Raw genomic sequence first — 21,248 nt, forward strand, 5'->3', positions numbered from 1 at the left:
TATTGAGCACTGGCTTTAAAACCAGACAGAAAGTAGAAACTAAATTAAATTTCGATAAAAGAAAAATTCTATAAAGATCAAAACACACCAATTAGGCGGTACAGTGTGATTTTCTTATCGTTTTATATCAAGTAATGTCCTAAGTTACTCTTTTTCTTCTACATCTTAACCGTATGGGACTTCGTATTTTTCTTCCTTATTGCCCTAAAGTCATCAACGTCAACCAAATCAACTATATTATGATATTTTTCAGTACACGATCTTTCCCGTAGGCCTTTAGTTTCAAATTATATTTTTAAACATTAATTTAACCTATTTAGGCATTAGTTAGTCATAACCAGGTTATTTTCAGTTACATACCGAAAAAAACATCTCCGCATAAAGAGACCTCATATAAAAATAATATAACGTATACTTAATATATTTAACACTCCATAAACATACAAGTACTAATGTTTCGATAGTTACCATTTTCTCCTACTACGATTTCTTAGCAAATTAACGAAAAATATTAATTGATGAAAACGTTTCACAGGAGTATGCATTACTTTGTACAGATAAAATTAAGAATTTATCTCGTACAATTTTAACCAATAAGATATATACTATGTACGATTAAATATCATTACTACGGACATCGTAAGACGTCCTCTATATTTTATCACCGGAAGCGATTCAACGCTCAGTCTTTAGTGTAGTGGCGTAGCTAGGTGGGCAAGGGCCCCGGTGCATAGGAAAAGAATCGGGCCCTCATCCCCTCTTTCCACTCCCTCTTTAACTTATATTTCCCTTCAAAATTACAGATTGGAAAAAAAATCTTGTGAGCTCCGAGGCCCTGGTGCACTGCACTTCCCGGCCCTACGATAGCTACGCCACGGTTTAGTGTGTTATTGTCATTTGTAATTACTTATTTGTGACTAGTGACTATTAATTGAAAACAAATTACTGACCGAAGTTGGAAAGATACGAGACTTAAGTGTAATTAAAAATTAAAAAATACAATTTATAAATCACTAAGATACAATAGTTAACCAATGCTTGAAAATAATTGGTTAAAATAACTTGTCACGATTTTAAAAATATAGATGTCATTATAACTTTATCTTCTGCATGGAATCCTAGTCATACAATTCACGTTACTCGACTTGAAATAATTCAAACAAGTTTTACAGAGTTTTTAGCACACATGGTCACGTTGGAGAAGCGTTGGTCCATTAATGATTTAATGTTTCTGCATAAATTAACTCACGGTTCAATAGAATATTTTTAACTTAGCCTATTAAAAAGTTTACTGCTAATTTCAAAAAAACATTGGTAAAAACGGCATATTACTGAATACTAGATTATATTAAAGATAAAAAACATGGAGTTAGTATTTATTGATTTCTAGGCAGGATATATAAAAAAATAATTGTGTTTTACTGAAATACTCTGTGATTCAAATTCGTTCTTCTCAGAAGAATCCACTTTCCAAACCGATGGTAGCTGTACATTTATTTCAACGCTGTAACACAACGATTAAAAAGTACTCTTATGCGCCTACTTGAATAAATATTTTGATTTAATATATTATATAATATTTGGAATAATACTTTGACTCGCAAAGTTACACTCACTATTTATGTAAATGTCCCAAGAACGATTCAGCGTCACCCAATTCAAAATACCTATGCTATTCTTATATTTTCTACAAATGTTCCCTATATTACATTCGTTTTTGCCTATGATCCGATACATAAGATATCGCGGCTCATGACATTGATATATATACATATATTCATAGACCATAATAGCTTTTAGTTCTAAGAAAATGTAAACCTCTTTGCTTAATTAGTGCAAAATATTTTTTTTGCTCTTCTTTCATTGGTTTATTTATTTTAATTTGTTATAAATTACCTAAATTACTACATATTGTTCTTTCATATTGTTATTCATGTTTATATATTTTTTTAAGATTTAAATATCTTGAAAAACGTTTAGGTTTAGGGTGCGGTGTTTCATAGTCTAATCCGCCAGGAATGATGGAAACTACAACCTCTTAATGGATCTAAGTCCACTTAATCAGTAACCATGTATATCAATCAGGGATGTTATGGATATGTCATTTCAGATCTGGATATGGATATATGAATAATATTTTACTAGTTTCAGATACGGTTACGGATACGAAATTATTTCGGATTATCTGATTGTTTCGGATAGTTTCGGTTACGAATATTACATTATTTAGAAATGTTTAAAGAAAAATTACAAGATATTAATTTTACTTGATGTAGGCTACTATTCAGTATTAGGTATAAACACAGGACTAAATCGAAGACCTTTAAAATACAATTAACTCTATTTAAGTATAAAACTATGCATAAAGAAAATTATAATATAATGTACTTAATTTATTTATCTCTGATAGATTCTTATTTCGGATATCCAATAGTTTCGGTTATGGTTACAGGGCTTCGAACCATCTCTGATATTAATGTAGCCATGTAGGAGTGTAGTGTTTAGTATTGTTGTTATAAATGTATAATGTAAACGCCTGTCGTTGTATATCACCCATAATTTGTGGATATGCCGATGTTATTTCGAAAATTTATAAATAAAATAAATACAATCTTATAGTTATCTTCATATCAAATAAACTTAATTTGAACAGTCAAGTGTCAACACCTAACCTCAACTGTCACGCACATTACCAAAGCAATTGTCAATGTCAATTGTCATTGTCGCCAATGCCCAAGCATAGCGTGGAATTTTGTGTTTTGGTATCAATTTTATGTTTGTAATCATTTAAATTAGGGAATATAATATATTTAATAAAAATGTCACGTGATTTTGCACGTAAAACATATTATAGTCGGGAACGAGAGAGAGATCGGGATCGGGATCGCGATCGCGATTGGAACCGTCATGATTATCGTTTTGAAAAACGCCGACGATCCTTGTCGAGGAAGCATAGCCGCAGTCCGCCCCCACGAGATCCCAGGGACGTTGATAAACGGAGAAGTCGTTCGCCGAGGAAGAGTGACAAAGACTTGCTCGACGAAAATATACTTAGTGAGATATCCAAATTGCCAGAGCCGAGTGAATTATGGGATAATCAGTTGCAAGAAGGAGGATTCTCCGGACCTCCGCCACAGGCATTCTTACAAGAAGTAAGCGACAATAGATTAAGCGGCAGTATGAGTTAATAGCACAGTAGTATTATAATAATAATGATGATAAAATTGTGTTATTATATAGGACAGAGTGCTTTGCAAATTAAACTGGCCATATAATATTCAACTATATGACCAAATTTTGTTTACAGGGAAACAGTTATGCCAGCAATTATCAGCCATCATATTCAGGAATATATGATGATTTTCCACCTGTGGCTTCAATGCCAACAGCTCCCCATCCTCCGGAAGTGGCATCTTGGAACCAAATGTCACTGCCACCACCACCAGCTCCTCCAGTATATAATGTTGAAGATCAGATTAAAAAAGAAGGTAACATTGTGAAATAAATATAATCATACTTATAATATATTCCAATTAACAATATATACTATATCATATGTGAAATAGGTACAAAATAAATATAATCAGAATTGACAAAGATAATTTCGGTATAACGGACTGCCTTGTAACTATTTTGTGGGAATAAAATACATTTGTATTAGAGAAATTGAATATATATTATTTATAATATGCTTTTATATATAAAGTTTAGTTTTCTAAACAGTAAATAATTATTCTGTTATGATACTTTTATTGTTCATGTATTCGTTAGAGTGTTGACCTACATTGATAACAGTTAAGTTTGTTGAGGGTTAAAACAAGTTTAATTACATTATTTCTGGTTAATAAAATAAGTATGTAAAATTTTTTGATAAGATCAGGAAATTAAAAAATGATAAAGTTGTTTTTAAAACTGTTTAAATAAATATTTCGTGATTTATTTAGCCAAATATGTAAGTCAGCTTACAGTATAATTTTGTGCATGAGCTTTGCCTCAACTGGCAGGTTGGATCCTGAACCCTTGTGCTATTGTCGTACGCACTCATTAACACGCATATCATGCTTATGTGGAGGCGAAAATCTAAATATTAGTAAATCCTTGATGATTTGCCTAAATATTTTTAATGATGCTTTGTCATTATTATTTAGTTGTAATTATTTTTTTCAGGATTATTGTGTAATAGTGGTTTGTAACATTTCAACTCTATGTGCTCTTCTGTCAACATTTATTTCAGTAAAATAATTTTGCCTAAACACTACACTATCGGGCCTGTCCAGGATTTTGAGCTTTGCATACAAAATCAAACATGTTATTTGCTATGATATCAAGTGCAATTTAACTTAATGGTAAAAGTGTAATGCTATAATTTAAATGTAATATTTAATTTCCTTAGTATGAATGTAATCATCACTTATGCTTTCCGTCACAGCGGCCATAGAGACCGAAATGCGTCATCAGAAAGCCGCTCTGTCGAAGCAACGCGAGGATTACATAAAGAAGGCTGGAATTCTCAAAAAGGAACTCGACACGTTGAAGGACCAACGGAGCGAACTGCGCGGGGACTCCAAGCGCTCCCCGAGCCCCGACACGAAAAGATTTCTCAAAGAGAACACCAAACTCCAGGTTTGACTATGTTCTGCCGATGTGATATGTTCAATTTTTATTAATATAAAATTCCTTGATTATGCTCGCTGAAGAATTCGTTGTTGTGAGAGAGGTTTGCTTATTTAGAACTAGGCTTGTATATCATTAAGAATCTAGGGACGGAAGCTAACCCTGCATCGTGTTACCTTGCATTGCATAGTTGGAGATCCAGAACAAACTGAAGACTATCAACAACGTCGTGGATATGTTGAACGGAATCATCGGCGAGGAGGCTCAGGAGATACACGACTCGGACGAGTCCGCTGATCGCGGATCCAAACGCAAGTCGAGGTTTGTTGCTTCGGACTTTTTATTGGTCGCTTTATATAATGTATCTAGTGTAAATATTATTATATATTATATCTCATGTATATTTTGTCATCCTCTTGAATTTTCCTGATATTTAATAACAATAATGTTTGGTGGTTATGACTGCTATGTACAGCAGAAGTGCACAGTTTAACGAATATGCAAGAGCTTGAGCTTTTTATTATGGAAGTATATCAAGAAGTACGGGTAAGGATTGATGGGAAGCGAAGAAATTACTTTTTATTGTGAATTTATTATTTAAATAAATTCTATGCTTTATAATAATAATTGCTGGGATTCTTTTTGAATTGTTTTTTAATCTGTTTCTTGTATGCAAGCTTTGTTAATAGATACATAATTATAATATTATAAGACACACCAATGTTACCTTAAGAATTAATGGTTAGTTGTTGTATACGTTTAAATAAATATATGTTATGTTAATAAGTTTGTCGTTTTATTACCGAAATATAGAGCGACTTCCACGCGAGCGACGCTCCATTTATTATTATTATTATTTAACGTTGATCTGTATAAAACGTGTTTTTACATATTAAAAAATATTCATATACACCGTTTTCACGAAGTGTAACGTCAATATATACACGTATGAATGCGTATACAATAGAATCTACTGCGCTTCGTCCTCCGGTTTTTCTCAGTATTAACTAGTACATTTAATGTGCTATCGGGCTGTGGTAAATTTACATTTAATTCATTTTGTTATATGAAAAAAAGTATTTATACTTTTGTATATTTAAACTTTAAAGAGTTTTAAGCGTTTTGTAATTATCGTTGGTGTCCATGTGTGATCGTCTGGATGCGGTTGTAGGTCTCCGTCGGGCAAGAAGTTCAACTACGTGTACTACGACCCGGAGATGCACTGGTGTCGCGTGTGCAACGAGTTCCCGCCGACCGCCAAGGAGTACCTCAACCATCTGCACTCGCCCGCACATCACAAGTCAGTGGCAACACACGCACAGATACACACACACACACACACTAGTCTCAATCATGTCGACAATAAAATACAGGCTGACTTCAGATAAAATAAATATGAATTAATGATTCAAAATTGTTCCTTAATCTGTTTAAACTTATAATAGCATTTCTATAATTCAGTAGTTATGCGAACTATAATGTGGTAAAGTAACATGCAACCTGAAATACTGACACCCCTGTTGTGTCAGGATGGCTGCGGCGCACATGGAGGCTCCTTGGCACTCCGTCTCGGGCGTCAACGAGGGCTTCCCCAGCTTCCCCGCAGCCCCCACCAAGCGGACACCCATCAGAGGTATTGTTTCGCAAAGTGAAGATACCTTTTTTTGTATCGTGTCAAGGTGCATCTCGTGTAAGTCGGTGTCGTGTGTCCAGGCCTGCAGTTCTTCGTGCCGTCGACGGCGTGGTACTGCAAGCTGTGCGACCAGTTCATCGGAGACCTGCACTGCGCCTCCGCCCACCTCAAGTCCGTCACGCACTCCAAGAACTACACCGTATGTCATTCGTAGGGCCACTAGCAATGAGCGGCCCACTGTTGGGCGAGAAGTTTGGAACTTAATGTACCAAGCTGCTCCATTGTTAATTTGTAGATCGGTACCCATACATATGGTGGTATATACTTCTTGAGTCTCAGTCAATTATCCTAATTGACCAAACTTGTTTTACTTAAAACGTAAATTCGTTCTAACCGTTGACGATCGTGGCATTGGATCAGCGGGTTAGTATGATTGTGAACTTTGCAGAACTTCGTGGAGCAAAATCCGCACTGGGAGACGGACTGGATGTCGGACCGGCAGAAGGCCTTCGAGAAGGCCCGCGGGGCGAAGGGCAAGGCGGAGGAGGCCCCGCAGTACGCCGCGCACACCATCACCTTCAGCAAGGACGGCTTCACCACGCGCAAGCTGTCGCCGCGCAGCAAGAGCAAGAAGAGCAAGCGCAAGCGCAGCTCCAGCAGCGACTCCTCCAGCTCCGACAGCGAGCCCAAGAAGAAGAAGAAGAGTGAGTATACGTCGGCACAACATTTATGATTTCGGTGTTTTTGAAGATATTTCAGCAGATATGGCAAGGAGTCCAGTCGTGACAAACCCCGGGACAACTTTATTATACTTTCTTGCACATAGCTCTATAATGTTTCTAGATTTTTTTTAAATCTAATTCTTACATATACATACAAGCTAAGCATTGTGTATGTATTTACATATATCGTTATTTACGTAACGATAAACATACGATAAAATCGGAATAAAAGTCAAGTCATTTTAGTATGCTTCATACTAATACAAGTATTTTTTCAGGTAAGAAATCAAAGTCCAAGTATGACTCGGACGACAAGTTAAGCGAATGGATGTCTTCCATACAAGTTGAGCGTCTCAACGACAACGATCGGAAGCTGCTCGATAATATTAAAACGAGGTAAAGGAGGATTTTATTTTATAATATTTTTTAAGTGTTAAATGTCACATCAAGCGAAATTATCTACGACAAAAAAAGAGTCCCATTTAAAAAAAAATAATTAATTACAGCACTCCCCATATTTTAGTCACACCAGTCGATTTATGTCCGATAACATAAGTCGTCGGTAGCCCAACGTTAACGTCATAACCGATCGTGTAACCGAATGTTCGGCGCCCGCAGGATCACTCTCGACAAGCTGCAGAGCGCGCACCGCTCCGAGCCGCGCCGCGACCGGTGAGCACGCACGCACACGCGCACGCACGCACACGTACGCACACGCACGCACGCACGCACACAGGCGCGCGCTATAACGATCTTTTGCTGCGCAGCGAGCAGGAGCGCCGCGAATCGCGCTCGCGCGACGAGCGCCGCGAAGAGTCGCGCCGGCGGGAGGAGCGCCGGGAGGAACGGCGGGATGAGCGGCGAGAGGAACGGCGAGAGGAGGACCGGGACTCGGAGCGCCGGAGCCCGCCGCGGCAGGAGTCCAAGAAACCGGATATTCGCAAGATGCCGTTCATCGGTGAGTATTTACTGCGAAATATGTCTGCTTGGTGGTAGGGTTTTGTGCGAGGACGTCCGCGGATGTCCCACCCACTCATTGTTTTTGTGTGACGATTATAATTTTTATATTAACGAGTTCCCCTTGCGTGTTGCTTTCCGGATCAGTCGGCAGGGTGCTTATCTAGTATCGATTTTTTTTCCGTAGGTAAAATGCCCGTTTACAAGAACTTGAGTAAAAATTCAAAGGTCGATGAAGTGAAGAAAGAGGAACAAAAGAAAAAAGAAGACGAGGAGGTATCGAAGAAGAGACGAGAAGAGATGGACGCGGAGATACAAAAAAAGGTATCGATTTTATGTTCATATTTGTATTGTGAAACAATATTACAACTGATATTTAAAAATTATTTTTCTTATTAATAATAATTTATAATACGAAGTTATATAAAAAATGGTACTCGTAACTACGACAAAGTTTTGTTTAATACAGCAACACCTCGTCATTTTGCAGGTCTCACAGGTAGCCCAAGAGTAAGACTGAAGATGTTGATATTTTTTTTGTCTATGAAAATAAATCACCATAATTGTATGTAATTATCAAAATACTACGCACTCCCGTGTAGTATAACTCAATAAGTAACGGTACCCGTACTCCTTCGGTCGGAACCTCACGCCTCGAATGTGGTGTCGGCCCGCAGGTGGCGGAGTTCAAGGAGAAGATAGCGAAGGCGCAGCTGGAGCGGCAGCAGGTGGAGCTGGCGCCGCCCATGCTGCTGCCGGGCCTGCCGCTGCAGCACGCCTTCATGCCGCCGCACGCGCCGCCCGCGCAGCCGCCGCCGCCGTGAGCTCACGTTCTCTTGTCGACTCGAATGTCTGTGCACTTGGAATATTTTAGCGCATCATTTAGCTACTTGTGATTTCGTTCCAGAGCGACGACCGCCCCGCCGCCCACGCTGCCGAAAGATTTCCAGGACGCGCTGGACATAATCTTTCCGTCGGAGGTAAAGTCCGCCGAGATGGCACAGCAGGAGCTCTTCCCCGGGCTGCCCGGTCTGGCACCCCCGGGTTTCCCCCCGGGATTGAGCCTGGGGGGCGTCATGCCCTCCTTCCCCCAGCTCAGTATCCTCGGCCAGCCGCCCCCCCATATGATGATGGGTTTCGACATGAACTCGCCGCTGTTCCAGCCTCGTCCGCAGCTGTACGACACGCACGTCCCGATAGTGCCGAGTCCGAAGCAGAGGCAGAATAATAAAAACAGGCAGAATCAAAACAAAAGTAACCAGGACAAAAAGAATGACAATCAGGGTAAGAATACGGCCACGGTCAATGTGACTTTAACCTCCAATCAAGCCGAGAACCAGAACACTGCGACGACTCCGACTACGCTGACTAGAATGCCCACACCCACGGTGTCCACCAAGAACAAGGAGGAACTGGACGACCTGGCCATGCTCGGCATAGATGCAGATGATGTTGGCGCTGGAATGTAAAAGAAGAACATTTTGTTTACGATATAAACTTTATTACAATTAGTAATAGAACATAATGATTGATTTATTTTTGTATTTAATAATATTGGACTCAAAATATCACTGGTCATACTCCAGTCTTAGTCTATCAAGTAGCCATTGACATTAGAAATCTATATTGTATTTAACAGACCGTATTGAGCTTTTATTTTTAAGATAGAATAAGATTAAATTAATATCTGTTTCAATTATTAAATAAAGTATTGCTGGATAATTGAAAATGCTCCATTTTTAACATATTCCTATACAATTTTACATTAGTAAAATTCAAGTAAATATGTATTATTTAGCTTTTCAGTTTGTCTTGAGTATTGTTTTCAATTGTAAAAATCTCATTTAATAAATTATGTAAAATGTGACTAATGGACAGGGTACAGTTTTATGTTCCACCAAAAAAATATATTAAGAATCAAATAAAGGCTACACTAAATTTATTAATAGTGATTTTTAAAGTTATATCGTTAATCCGCGAGATCAAAATGGGCTCAGACGCGGTCCGCTCGCTAGCAATCACGTCGGCAAACTCGCGTCGATGCTCGCTTACTACTATAGATTTATGCTCGTGATTTATAACTTCATTACTCGAAACTTATACTATTAATAATGAGAAAGAGGAGATGTAATATCACATATCGCTTCATAGACATTCTGCTAAAACCATAAACCCCTCTTTTGGCTTAGCCCAAGTCGTATTATTCGTATTCTCATAGCGCGGATTATATACCTTAAAATATACATATTATTTGTATTTCACCGGACACGATTGTGTGGTGAAATAGATTTTGAACACATGTATACAGAATACATGTTCAAAATCCATTTCATTCCATGTTCACATCTTACAGCCTATTCCAGCAGCAGGAATAAAGACCAATAAACAAGTTGGCCGTGGAATTGGCGCGATATTATTGGCCGAGATCTTGAATAATCTATGGTCTTCAGTATGGAATCGGAAGGAAATGGCTTTTAGAATGAAATAATATTAAATTAGACATGAGTGTTGAAGCGTTGTAGTGTCGTGTAATAAATATATTAATCAAGTGCTTAATAGAAGACCTCTTGGCAAATCGCATGGGATCTGTAAATCTAAGAGTTTTTTATCTTTATTCCTTCGATTGGAATAGATTATATTTATTTTAGCACATTTTTTTTTTCATTGAAAATGGCATATAAGAATAGATGATGAGTACAAAAGTACGTATAATATTATTATATTAGGTTCAGGTGATTGCGTCAACATTGATTAATGATTATATTTGAGTTTTGACGTAATATAATATTGTACAAAATTTTATTATCAAACTAATAATGTGTATGATATGTGTATATATTTTTCTATTGACGATTCCATTAATTTAGATATAATTTGTCTATGAGTATGCAATATACATATAACATAATGTTTTCTTCAATTGTAGTCCTTATGTACAAACTTGAGAGTTTGTACATGTGTATTTCTGGTTTACAATTTACTTAAAATTTATAACATTAAGTTAATTGCTTAAGAACTTATAATTTGTCCTATAATAAAGTTCTTACCAATATATCGTTGGTTTTTTTTGGCGAATATTATGGATCTCTTGTTTTTTTTTTACAACTACATCTATAAGCGTTCTACTTACCACCCTGTGCCTTGTTTACTTTTTTATGACTTGAAAAAAAAATGTTGACAATATGTTGAGTCATCTTCAGCCATATAAAAAAATATAGCAACACAGGGAAATAACATGGGACAGGGGTCCGCTCAAATTTGGCAGCTAAGAAATTACATCAAGCATCCACCTCGCAAACAGTATTGTTTGTGCGTGGTGCACACATTTGTATGGTCACAAAGACTGTAAGGATACGTTCCCAGTGTGTTTTAAAATAAACTTGGCATTTATAATATACAATTCTCAAATTATAGTTCGACTTTCAAAAGCAGAATCGTACAAAAATGTTGTTTTCTACAATAGAAGATAAGGCCTATTAAAGATACTAAATAACTATTTATCTCTTGTTTGTATCTTACGAGACACGTTTATAAATATATGTTTATAATAAAACAACTGATAATATAATAAAAAACCGTATTAAACCGGAATGACATTATCTAATACCTACTTATTATTTCAAATTAAAAAATATATGACGATGCGCACCGCGGCCTATTTCAGTTCAAGAAGTTAAAAAAAAAAAAAATTGTGAAAAGGAAAATCTATTACCGATTAATAAGGTTACTTAAATTACTTATTATTTGATTATTATTATAGATAATTTATTAAGTATAACCTACTTGAAAAACTACAAAAATATATTTTTTGATGCACAGTGTATTTATATCTTACCGAATGTTTATAAATGTTTAAATAATAATAAATATTATTATAAATGTACGTAATGTTGATGTAAATATACATTATCGTTATGACGCAACTTTTAGCACGCCTTTCATTCAAAGGTAATCTGCAGCATCAAGTTTATAAAAACTTTCATCGAATTATACATATGTAGGTACAGGTATCTATACTAACATTATAATGTCTGTCTGTTACCTCTTCATGCTTAAACCCCTGAACTGAATTAGATGAAATTTTGTACAGAGATTGATTTGATGACATAGGCTTTTTTTAATATGAAGGTTTTGTGTGATATCGGTAAAGTTTTATGTAAGATGCCGAGGTACTAGTGATACAATTTTTCATGTACGTATCGTATATTTTAGATATTTTGATTTTTAGATTTGGATCTTGTTGGTAATTGCTTACCAGCTTAAAATATATCTATTTTATAATGCATTGTATAATGTATATGTGAGTATACCCTGTTCAAGTTAGCTTGATCTTTTTGACAGACCGGCTAGTGATGGGAAACAGAAAATACAACATATATAGCAGTCGATGGAACGATGGAATGCGTAATTCAAATTAGAATTCAAATTTTTTTTAACTTATTTTTCTAAAAAGAGTTATACCAGCTAAAGAAACCCCAACCACTAGTCAAAAACCAAGAACAGTTACTGCCTGTTATTCGTGTTTCTAGCGTCCGACCGATGTAACATTGTACAAGCGTCTATTATTTTCAGTGTTTCTATTTAAATTTTACTTTGAAGCAATAAAAAGTCTTAAAATTTTCGGATAATGCTCGAATCTTTAGAGACTTTTGTATTATACGTATGTTTTTAAATATTTTTACAATTTTTAAAATCATTAAATTAAGAAAATAATAAGTTATGTCGATCAGAAAAATTTACATCTGTCAATAAGATCAAGGTATCTTTTACAGGGTATGTAATAAATAATGACAAGACAGAATCATATTAGCAAAAGTTGCATGACGTATCATACGTATGATTGTAAGGAAAATGGCATCGTGATAAATAATTGAGTACCTCCTAACAAGTACTTAGTTTTTTATGCGCGTAATTACAAGGAATATCGAGAAATATTAAAATGAGTCTCGGGCGTCTTTGCTTTTAATAAAAAATAAAAATGACACGTAAGATTTATTCTGGAGTCGAAACCATAAATTAAATTAAATAAAAATTTATAAATTATAGAGTCGTTCTAGCCGATAGAGTCACCAATAATGATTACAAAGATGTAATTTTAAACTAATGTAAAACGGAAAATCGTGGGAAACCAAGAGTCTTCATATGACATTCTTACATTATACGTAAATACGTATCGTAACTATTCAACCTGTCAAACACCATCTTCAATTTTGAATAAAAACCATTATAATTAAAATATTCAATAATATTAATTAAAAAAAAAATCCAAATTCAAATAATTAAAAGGATATATTTGCGAATTTTAAAAGCTTAGTGTTTATTCCCATAAACTTGATATTTAAAATCAAAATAAACGTTATTGACCGGCGTGGACACAAACGCCAATCTTGTAAGGAACAACAATATTACATCACACGAAGCGAAAACAAGATATGCCAGAGTTGACGGGCATCCGGAATGATGAATTGTTAATTATATATAGCATTATCGTCATGGGTGTTTGTGTGTAAAATTTTGAATTTCATATTTAATGAGTAGGTACCTATATTTTCGGAATAGGTAAGAATCCTAGGCTAGATAATAAGTGATGTTAGATGTAAAATCTACCAGATTAATTTTAAACAATTGTATCGTCTTTCTTATTATTATTAAAAGAAAATATTAAATTATGTTAAACTATGAAATAATACCTACATGTGATTATATTCTTCTTTCATATCAAACAAAACAAAAAAAGGTCAACCTACACCTCTCAATCAAATCAAATGCTTGTGTTTAAAAAAGCCAGGAAACAAACCTAGTGATATCAGATTTTTATCAAGCGAGCACATTTGATTTGCGGCAGTGTCGGCATGGTAGCGCCGGTGACTAGAAGTGCACACTCAGTCACTCCACACATTCTCCCTACACACGCGTGATTGTTGCGTCATAATAATGTGAGTCCACTATCGTGTTACTGACGTTACTGTTACTGAATGTTTGGAACAAATATACTTTTTTTATTATTTAAATTTCGAACACTATTATATTACAGCTAAACCTTTGTATGTGTAGTATATTTACATGAACTAAGAACATTTTTTATTTAATACATATAATGAACAGTTAGTTTTGTTTACAGATTTATTGAAATAGACTTTAGTTCGGAATTAAATTAAACGAATCAAATGAGTAGAAGATAGAGTGAAACAATTGTATCAGAGAGTCATTCTCGTTTAAAATTTTCTCTAAATTAAATATAATGTGAGTTTCTAACGAATTCTATTTAACAAAAAATGAGCGATTACATTAAAATAATGTAAAAATATTTCATAGTGTAAATTACTTTATCGTACGTTGTGTTATATAACATGTTTTAACGGAATTAACTTATGTTGGTATTATAGTATACTATTTGTTTTGGGATAGGTGTACCGATTCAATTCCCGTTATGATTATTTTATAGCCGCATTGCAGTTCAAATGTCTGTAGTGAGAACGTTCCTACGTATATCTGTAAAGCGGTAATTGTAACGAGTATTTTTGCGGCATGGCAGCTTCAATCAGTGTCTGTTTGTATGTCTCTGCGAATTACCAAAACTATTTATAAATATGTAATTTTAAAATTAATTTGTGTGTTATTTATACGTGGTATGTTATGTAGGACAATCTATTATATTCTAAATTATTTATATGTATCTAATACATATATCTTACGGTTCGATTACGAAAATTTAAGAGAAATTAAACAAATTAGTCAAAACAAAATAAGTAGATTTTTTTATGACCATTTTATTTATTTATGTTAAGAGTCGGTCAGCATATAAATTAAATGTGAGATTTTTTCCTTTGCCACAGTAAGATAATATTATCTAGGCATCTCCTATTTATATTTACATACATAGGAGGTAAGAAGTCTTCTGATATAATTTATTTATTATGTTTCTTTTACATGTAGGTACAATTCAGCTTTTATATAATAGGTGCACCAAAATAAAATAGCCATTGGTGATTGGCGGTAGAATAATTCTAGAATGGGTAGAGCCTTATTTTTTTTCTCGCTCGAAAACCCCCGCGAATTGGGCGTATGTGGGACTCGACGGTGCCCTAGTAAACCGGAAAACCCGCTAAAAAACCTGCGCCACAGGATCGCTTTCGCATGTTACCGTGACGTCATGACAGTCGGTCCGCCTAAGCGGGCTTCCAATTAACAGGGGGGATTCCCGGGGTACTGAAAACCCCACTAGTTTCTGCGGCGCCTGATGAGGCGGGGAATAGAATGGGTAGAGCTTATTTAAACAAGCTTAAACAAAACTCTACCAGTACTAACATCATTTATAATATAATAACGACAATAATAAATAATTAATTACAGTGAATCATGTCAGCGGATAAAGTATTCCATTCACGGTCGCAAGGCATCCCGTCTGAGGGTGTTAAGGATCAGTATGCTGATGGAAAGGCAGCCAGAGTGTGGAAGAAGTACATCGGAGATAGTAACCAAAGAACTAAAAATTATAGAGACTTCTTAACTGGACTGCTGAAAAAGCATGGTTGTGTGCGCGTTTTGGATGCGGCGTGCGGTACCGGGTGAGTTTATAATGTTTGTTAATTGATCATTGGCAGATATGTAAACACAATGTATAAACATCTAATCATAAGATAGAGAGATATAGCCAAACAGCTAGTATACCTGTATAAATCGTACCGCATGATTGCGGCTTAAAAACTGGGTAAGGTAACAATCATCGGATTTACATATGCCTTAGTTGTCTTCATTTTGTGTAAGGCGGCGAAGAAAAATATAACGAGGAAACTCGCCTGTGTTGAAGCAGCTTAGAGAAATAAATTACAAAAGTACAAACATTCTCTCTAAAAGGACAAAAAGCTCAGTCGTAGGGCATTTAAACACTGTAGACCGTTACTTTACATAGTTTTTCTTACTCCAGACTATAGTATTATTCGTAATAGTTGTCATAGAAAATATTTTCTTATTGTATATTCTATTTCAAATAATTGTTACAAAGACGTGTAACATCACCTTGTTATCTCAAAAGTGATATTATTTATTATACTTATTAAACATTAAATGTGTCTCGTGTAAGTGAATAGGGTTACCAAATCGTTTTTTTTTAATTTTAGAATATATATTATATATATCTGTATATTTTTATATTTACAATTTTAAATGCTAATATATACTTTTACATGATCTTAATCTTTTTGCTGTCTCTCACGACACTCACTCCGAAAATCATGTTTCGGAGTGAGTTTATACTTTTTTTTGTCAAGAAAAAATATCGGATGCGTTAATTTTCTACATGTAATCTAAAACTCTAGTTAAAGTTCATCGAAAAATAATGAGAAATAATATTTTAGAATATCTTTTAACAGTAAGCGAGTAGCGACATGAGATACGGGCTGACCTTTCGTAATTGTCTATCGAATGAAATTAAGCACAGATAAGTGCTCACGTTTATTGTTGTTTTATTTGAAAAAATATGAAAATAAAAATATTTATTAGTTTGTACAATGTTTGAAGACTCAAGAGCTAAGTGTGGGTCGCCAAACAATTAAAAAATCGTGCGTCCTGACAACCTCAAATTCCTGAAATTGGTGTTACACAGCCTTAAATTTAGCCTTTTACTAATTTTAAATTTAGTCTAAACAAGACCTCTTTTGCGCCATATTTCAGGTTCGGGTTCAGGTTTCCATATGTAAATATTTTATTTTTTTCTCCATTTCAGCATAGATTCGATGATGTTGGTCGATGAAGGTTTTAAGGTGGTCTCAGTGGATGCATCCGATAAAATGTTGAAACATGCTTTAAAAGCAAGATGGGAAAAAAGAAAAGATTCCAGATACGACGAATGGGGTGCGTACTATATCCTATTAAATTGTCAATAACAATCATAAAAGTTCAATACCTACAACATATATAATTCAAAGTATTTTTTGGGCAATAAATAAGCCAGTTTAATTATCCTTTTGGCTTTTGTTATTGTTATTATTCCATTAATAAAGGTGACGCAGTGGTCTATGGTAATGATTTATGGGCACTACATGGGGGTAGCTCATTTGCCAGCCTACCTATTTAAAATAGGTGTTTAAATACTTAATAAAAAATATATTTTTAACTGTAACTTGGCCTAATCTTTCAGTAATTGAAGAAGCGAGCTGGCAAACGCTCCCTCAAGATGTCGATGGCTTCCTACCCGGGGCATCATTCGATGCAGTAATATGCCTTGGAAATTCATTTGCCCATTTGCTGGACGAATATGAGGATCAAAGAACACAGAAGATGTGCTTAAAAAACTTTGCTAAAGTGTTGAAACCCGGTGGTCTGCTATTTATCGATCACAGAAATTATGACGCGATGATCAACAGTGGCGCAACACCTGGACATTCTATTTATTACAATGTAAGTATTCACTCAATTGACTAACAAATTTGGAATGTATAATAGTGCATTGCATTTAAATTGTCATAAATATATTCAAAAATATTTGTTATTCATGTAGGATCTTACAAACATATTGATTTATTATTTAAAATATTATGTAACATGTAGACTCAGAACTTAATGATGAATAATGATTGCCTACATCTAAACAAATATATTTTAAATTTTTATGTAATGAAAACAATCAATTTAACTTAGAGAGAATCGACTTAACTATTTCATTAGTTTGACTGTATGTTTGAATACAAAACGAACCCAAATGGAGAGCGGTGTCTACCATTAGGTATGACTATGGTAAATCATGAGGCTCTTTTGTTTTTATAAATGTTTTAATTTTGAAGATGATTTGTTCATCTTTTTAGTATTATCTTTTGTTTACAAAACTTATGATCAAACGCCATGTTATAACTTCTTATCGATATTAAATAACAATTGTGTGCGTGAGCGATAACCAATTTTTATTTCATAATATTTTTATAACACAGATAATAAATACCCCATCATATAATATAAATATAGAGTTTTTTTTAGTTTATATATTTCCTGTGGTCACTTTTATTATAAAGGAGCCACTTAGAGAAAATGGCCACAAACACCCATACATACAGAAACTGAAGTATATACCATTATTTTCTCCATCATTTAACACCAAGCATAGGGACTAAGAGCCGAGATGGCCCTGTGGTTAGAGCGTGTAACTCTTTACCGATGATTGCGGGTTCGAGCCCAGGCAAGCACCACTGAATTTTCATGTGCTCAATTTGTGTTTATAATTCATCAATCAATTCAAGGAAAACATCGTGAGGAAACCTGCATGTGTCTAATTTCAACGAAGTTTTGTCACATGTGGAATATGCTCCTAACCTTCTCCTCAAAAAGGGAGCCCTTAGCCCAGCAGTGGGAAATTTACAGGCTGTTACTATCGATCTATTTATAGAGACTAAGATGTTTATATAATTATACACTTGCTAATCCATCATTCAAATCGAATACAATATGTGATTTGTAGATTTTACCTACCTAGGTGTGCTAGTTTATGTACCTACTTATATTTTCTGTGAACCTTTGCGACGATTAAAATTCATAAAGTTAGAATAATGTATTTAAAAAATATATTTATTTAAAATATTACAGTGCAAATATCCTGTCGACATCAAGACGTCCGTATTAGTGGTACGTGGTAAGCCCGAGCTTGTCGCGCTCGACTATTGTATCGACGCCACAGACGATGGTCTCATAACGGAAAAGAGGTACTGTTATATTACATTTATTCGTGTGTAGTGTCCAGTATAGTTATAAAAAAAATAATGGTTTTTGATAATGCAGTTTTAGCAAATAATCATTTAAATCTTGTAATAATAAATTTCAGTGAATTCCGCCTGTGCTACTTCCCACATCGATTGCACAGTTTTACTCGGATGCTGGATGACGCGTTCGACAACCGCGCGCAGCACAGCATCTACGCGGACTTCCAGCCGCTGGAGCGCGTCGACAACCCCGCTTACTACATCCACGTCATGCAGAAAGCGCTTAACTGACAACTTATACATGGCCAAACATATTGTACTTTAATGTATAGTTCGTAATGCATTTTTTATAATCTGTGTGAACAGAGTATAATTGATACTTTAAGAGAGGCTCAAAAACATGGCAATCATAAAAATAAAAATATATGTAATTGATTATCGACATTATATCCTTTATTGTAAAACGAATTCTATATAACATAAATTGTAATAAATATGTACATGGGTAAATAAACATCTATAGAAAATCAAATCTGTGATAACTAGATTATTTTACTCTGTACTAAGGGCAAACAATATTTTTTTATGGACAAAGTGAGTCATGTATAAATTAATATAAAACGAAACTGTAATGCATATAGCTAAATAAATAAATTGTTAATTTATATTGTTATACTTTTTTTATAACTATTCTGATGTGCAGCCTAAACAAGTGTAGGCATAATAATCAACTACACTAGACAAATTAAAACAAATTTCGAGTTTGAAACAATTTTATTAAAAGCATTTACAACTTAGGCATAATTTCTCAAGATCGAAAAATGTCCTTGTTTATTATACTGTGACCTAACATAAGTATACTATAAAAATATATAGCTAACAGTACATGTTATATGCACCAATTAATCAATCTATTCTAATTTTAATTTTCTATTCATTTATAATTTTAAATTTAAGTCAAGATACTATTAATATGGTATTTTTTTATTGCTATTTATTAGTAACTTATTGGTCCTACAATTAAATAATGTTATCTTTTTTTAATGAGTTGGGAGTGCTAAATACTGACTATATTAATAACTTAAATGTAGGAAATTTATCAAGGACAATATTAACTTATATGAATATAAATAATAAATATGCATTACAAATTGGAAATATTGCAATAATAGCTAATTACTGAATTCATGTTAATTTCCACCTTAATGCAGAAGAATTATATTCTGTGTGTCAATGAGTAGGAAAACAAATATTTATTACAAAATTTTATTATAAATGATGATATAACATGTTAATAAGACACTTTCTTTTTGTTTAAATAAAACAAATGTTAAAAATGAAATAATTTATTCTAGTAAAATTTGTTGATAGTTTTATGAAAGTGAGAATTAACTTAGACACATCCAGGGGCTTAAGGGTAAGGTATAACTAAACTAGACTAGCCTATGATCCGACAATAATGTTGTTGATTGGAATGTGTATCAACTTAACGAAGAAACCAATGAAACCCATAATGCAGAAACCGATAGCTGTGGCAATGGCAATCTTTTGGAATTCTGAAAAAAAAAACATTGAAATAAACAACATGCTTTCATTTTACTAATATCTTAACACTCTATCTTGGTCTAGCACTATCTTTAATTATTAATTTCTACTTGGTACCACTAGTTTACAGACGGTAAAGGCTAAAAAGGTAAGCCAGTTTTATTACAGACATAGGGCATATAATATTTTGGAATGTTGACAGATAATAAGTAACCGTTTTATATTAAGGAAAGCAATTATTAAAATATATTAAATGTTCAAATTTGCACAACATTTAACAGAAAAAGGCTTTCATTCTCTTTTTTTTTTTAAAGTAAGAAGGCAAACAGATTAAAAGGTCATCTCAAAATAGTAGCAAAAGTTTTAAACACACATTTTAATGAGTATCAAATTTAAATTATATGCGATTTAGTTAGCTAGTTAAAAAATATATATAGAATATGAAATACAGTGGCTGGATGTCAGTTGAACCAGCTGCTGCCCTATTAATAACTCCACAAAAAAGACAATATTAATAAATATTCATGAAAATGATTATTTAGTTTAGTTTAGTAGTATATATAATCATTTATTTAGTGGAGCTGATCGAATTTAGTCCATACATAATGAACTAAATTCGACATGACTAGCATTGATAGCTTAGTCGGCGCTAAAGCGGAAACAAATCTTAACAAAGTTAAACTACTTAGAACTCACCTTTTCTGTCTGGCTTTGTACATCTTCTTACTAATCTTATAGAGTCCTTGGCGAACTGCTTACCAGGCTCAACAAACTTGGCAATTTGATCCATTTTCTGAAAACAAAGTACCGTTTATTTAAAAAATTATGTATTAGAACATGTACATTACTAATCAATTTAATATTAATACGCACTAGTGATCTATTTTATTAATCCACCACAAAAAACAACGAAGGGATATTTAGTATTTGTCTCGCAAATAAAAATACCTCTATTCTACGAGTGACGATTAGAATATGTGACAAGTAAAAGCTACGAATGTCAGCCACGTTTCGACGTCGTACGTCACGTCACCACATACTAAATCGGATACTTTTACATAATATCACCCAAATTCCAAAAGCATAATA

The 21,248-nt window shown here is 34.2% G+C and overlaps 3 protein-coding genes across 4 annotated transcripts in view; 2 read left to right on the forward strand and 1 right to left on the reverse strand.

The window, feature by feature from the left end:
• Positions 1–2,720: 2,720 nt before the first annotated feature.
• On the forward strand, positions 2,721–9,688 carry LOC113397262 (zinc finger matrin-type protein CG9776). The gene is made up of 14 exons (XM_026635541.2): positions 2,721–3,152; positions 3,308–3,488; positions 4,430–4,623; positions 4,805–4,935; positions 5,786–5,914; positions 6,144–6,247; positions 6,328–6,446; positions 6,696–6,951; positions 7,248–7,365; positions 7,588–7,641; positions 7,737–7,927; positions 8,114–8,250; positions 8,604–8,746; positions 8,834–9,688. The coding sequence occupies exons 1-14, from the start codon at positions 2,820–2,822 to the stop codon at positions 9,393–9,395; spliced, it is 2,652 nt and encodes an 883-aa protein (XP_026491326.2). The 5' UTR covers positions 2,721–2,819; the 3' UTR covers positions 9,396–9,688.
• Positions 9,689–13,711: 4,023 nt separating this feature from the next.
• LOC113397267 (glycine N-methyltransferase) lies at positions 13,712–19,287 on the forward strand. The gene is made up of 6 exons (XM_026635545.2): positions 13,712–13,862; positions 15,280–15,494; positions 16,652–16,779; positions 17,066–17,325; positions 18,502–18,617; positions 18,737–19,287. Exons 2-6 carry the CDS (start codon positions 15,286–15,288, stop codon positions 18,903–18,905), a joined length of 882 nt encoding a protein of 293 aa, XP_026491330.1. The 5' UTR covers positions 13,712–13,862; positions 15,280–15,285; the 3' UTR covers positions 18,906–19,287.
• A 583-nt stretch (positions 19,288–19,870) lies between these two features.
• LOC113397148 (protein transport protein Sec61 subunit gamma) overlaps positions 19,871–21,248 on the reverse strand; it is a 42,671-nt gene continuing 41,293 nt past the window's right edge. The window contains exons 2-4 of one of the 2 annotated variants that reach the window (XM_064217882.1): positions 21,033–21,107; positions 20,856–20,952; positions 19,871–20,170 (exon numbers count right to left, since the gene is read on the reverse strand). In XM_064217882.1, the coding sequence (XP_064073952.1) occupies positions 20,058–20,170; positions 20,856–20,949 (207 nt within the window). In that variant the 5' untranslated portion in view covers positions 20,950–20,952; positions 21,033–21,107 and the 3' untranslated portion in view covers positions 19,871–20,057. Of the gene's footprint in view, positions 20,171–20,855; positions 20,953–21,032; positions 21,183–21,248 lie in introns of those variants that run through there. The other variant, XM_026635363.2, reaches the window with a different exon arrangement.

Source organism: Vanessa tameamea, chromosome 3 (genome assembly GCF_037043105.1).
Source record: "Vanessa tameamea isolate UH-Manoa-2023 chromosome 3, ilVanTame1 primary haplotype, whole genome shotgun sequence".
Classification (NCBI taxonomy): Eukaryota; Metazoa; Arthropoda; class Insecta; order Lepidoptera; family Nymphalidae; genus Vanessa; species Vanessa tameamea.

Excerpts from the sequence above, each read along its gene's own strand:
- LOC113397267 (XM_026635545.2), top strand. The coding sequence starts at position 15,286 with ATGTCAGCGGATAAAGTATTCCATTCACGGTCGCAAGGCATCCCGTCT. Across the intron at positions 15,495-16,651 it reads GATGCGGCGTGCGGTACCGG|CATAGATTCGATGATGTTGG; the intron begins GTGAGTTTATAA and ends TCTCCATTTCAG. Across the intron at positions 17,326-18,501 it reads GACATTCTATTTATTACAAT|TGCAAATATCCTGTCGACAT; the intron begins GTAAGTATTCAC and ends AAAATATTACAG.
- LOC113397262 (XM_026635541.2), top strand. The coding sequence starts at position 2,820 with ATGTCACGTGATTTTGCACGTAAAACATATTATAGTCGGGAACGAGAG. Across the intron at positions 3,153-3,307 it reads CACAGGCATTCTTACAAGAA|GGAAACAGTTATGCCAGCAA; the intron begins GTAAGCGACAAT and ends TTTTGTTTACAG. Across the intron at positions 5,915-6,143 it reads CACTCGCCCGCACATCACAA|GATGGCTGCGGCGCACATGG; the intron begins GTCAGTGGCAAC and ends CTGTTGTGTCAG.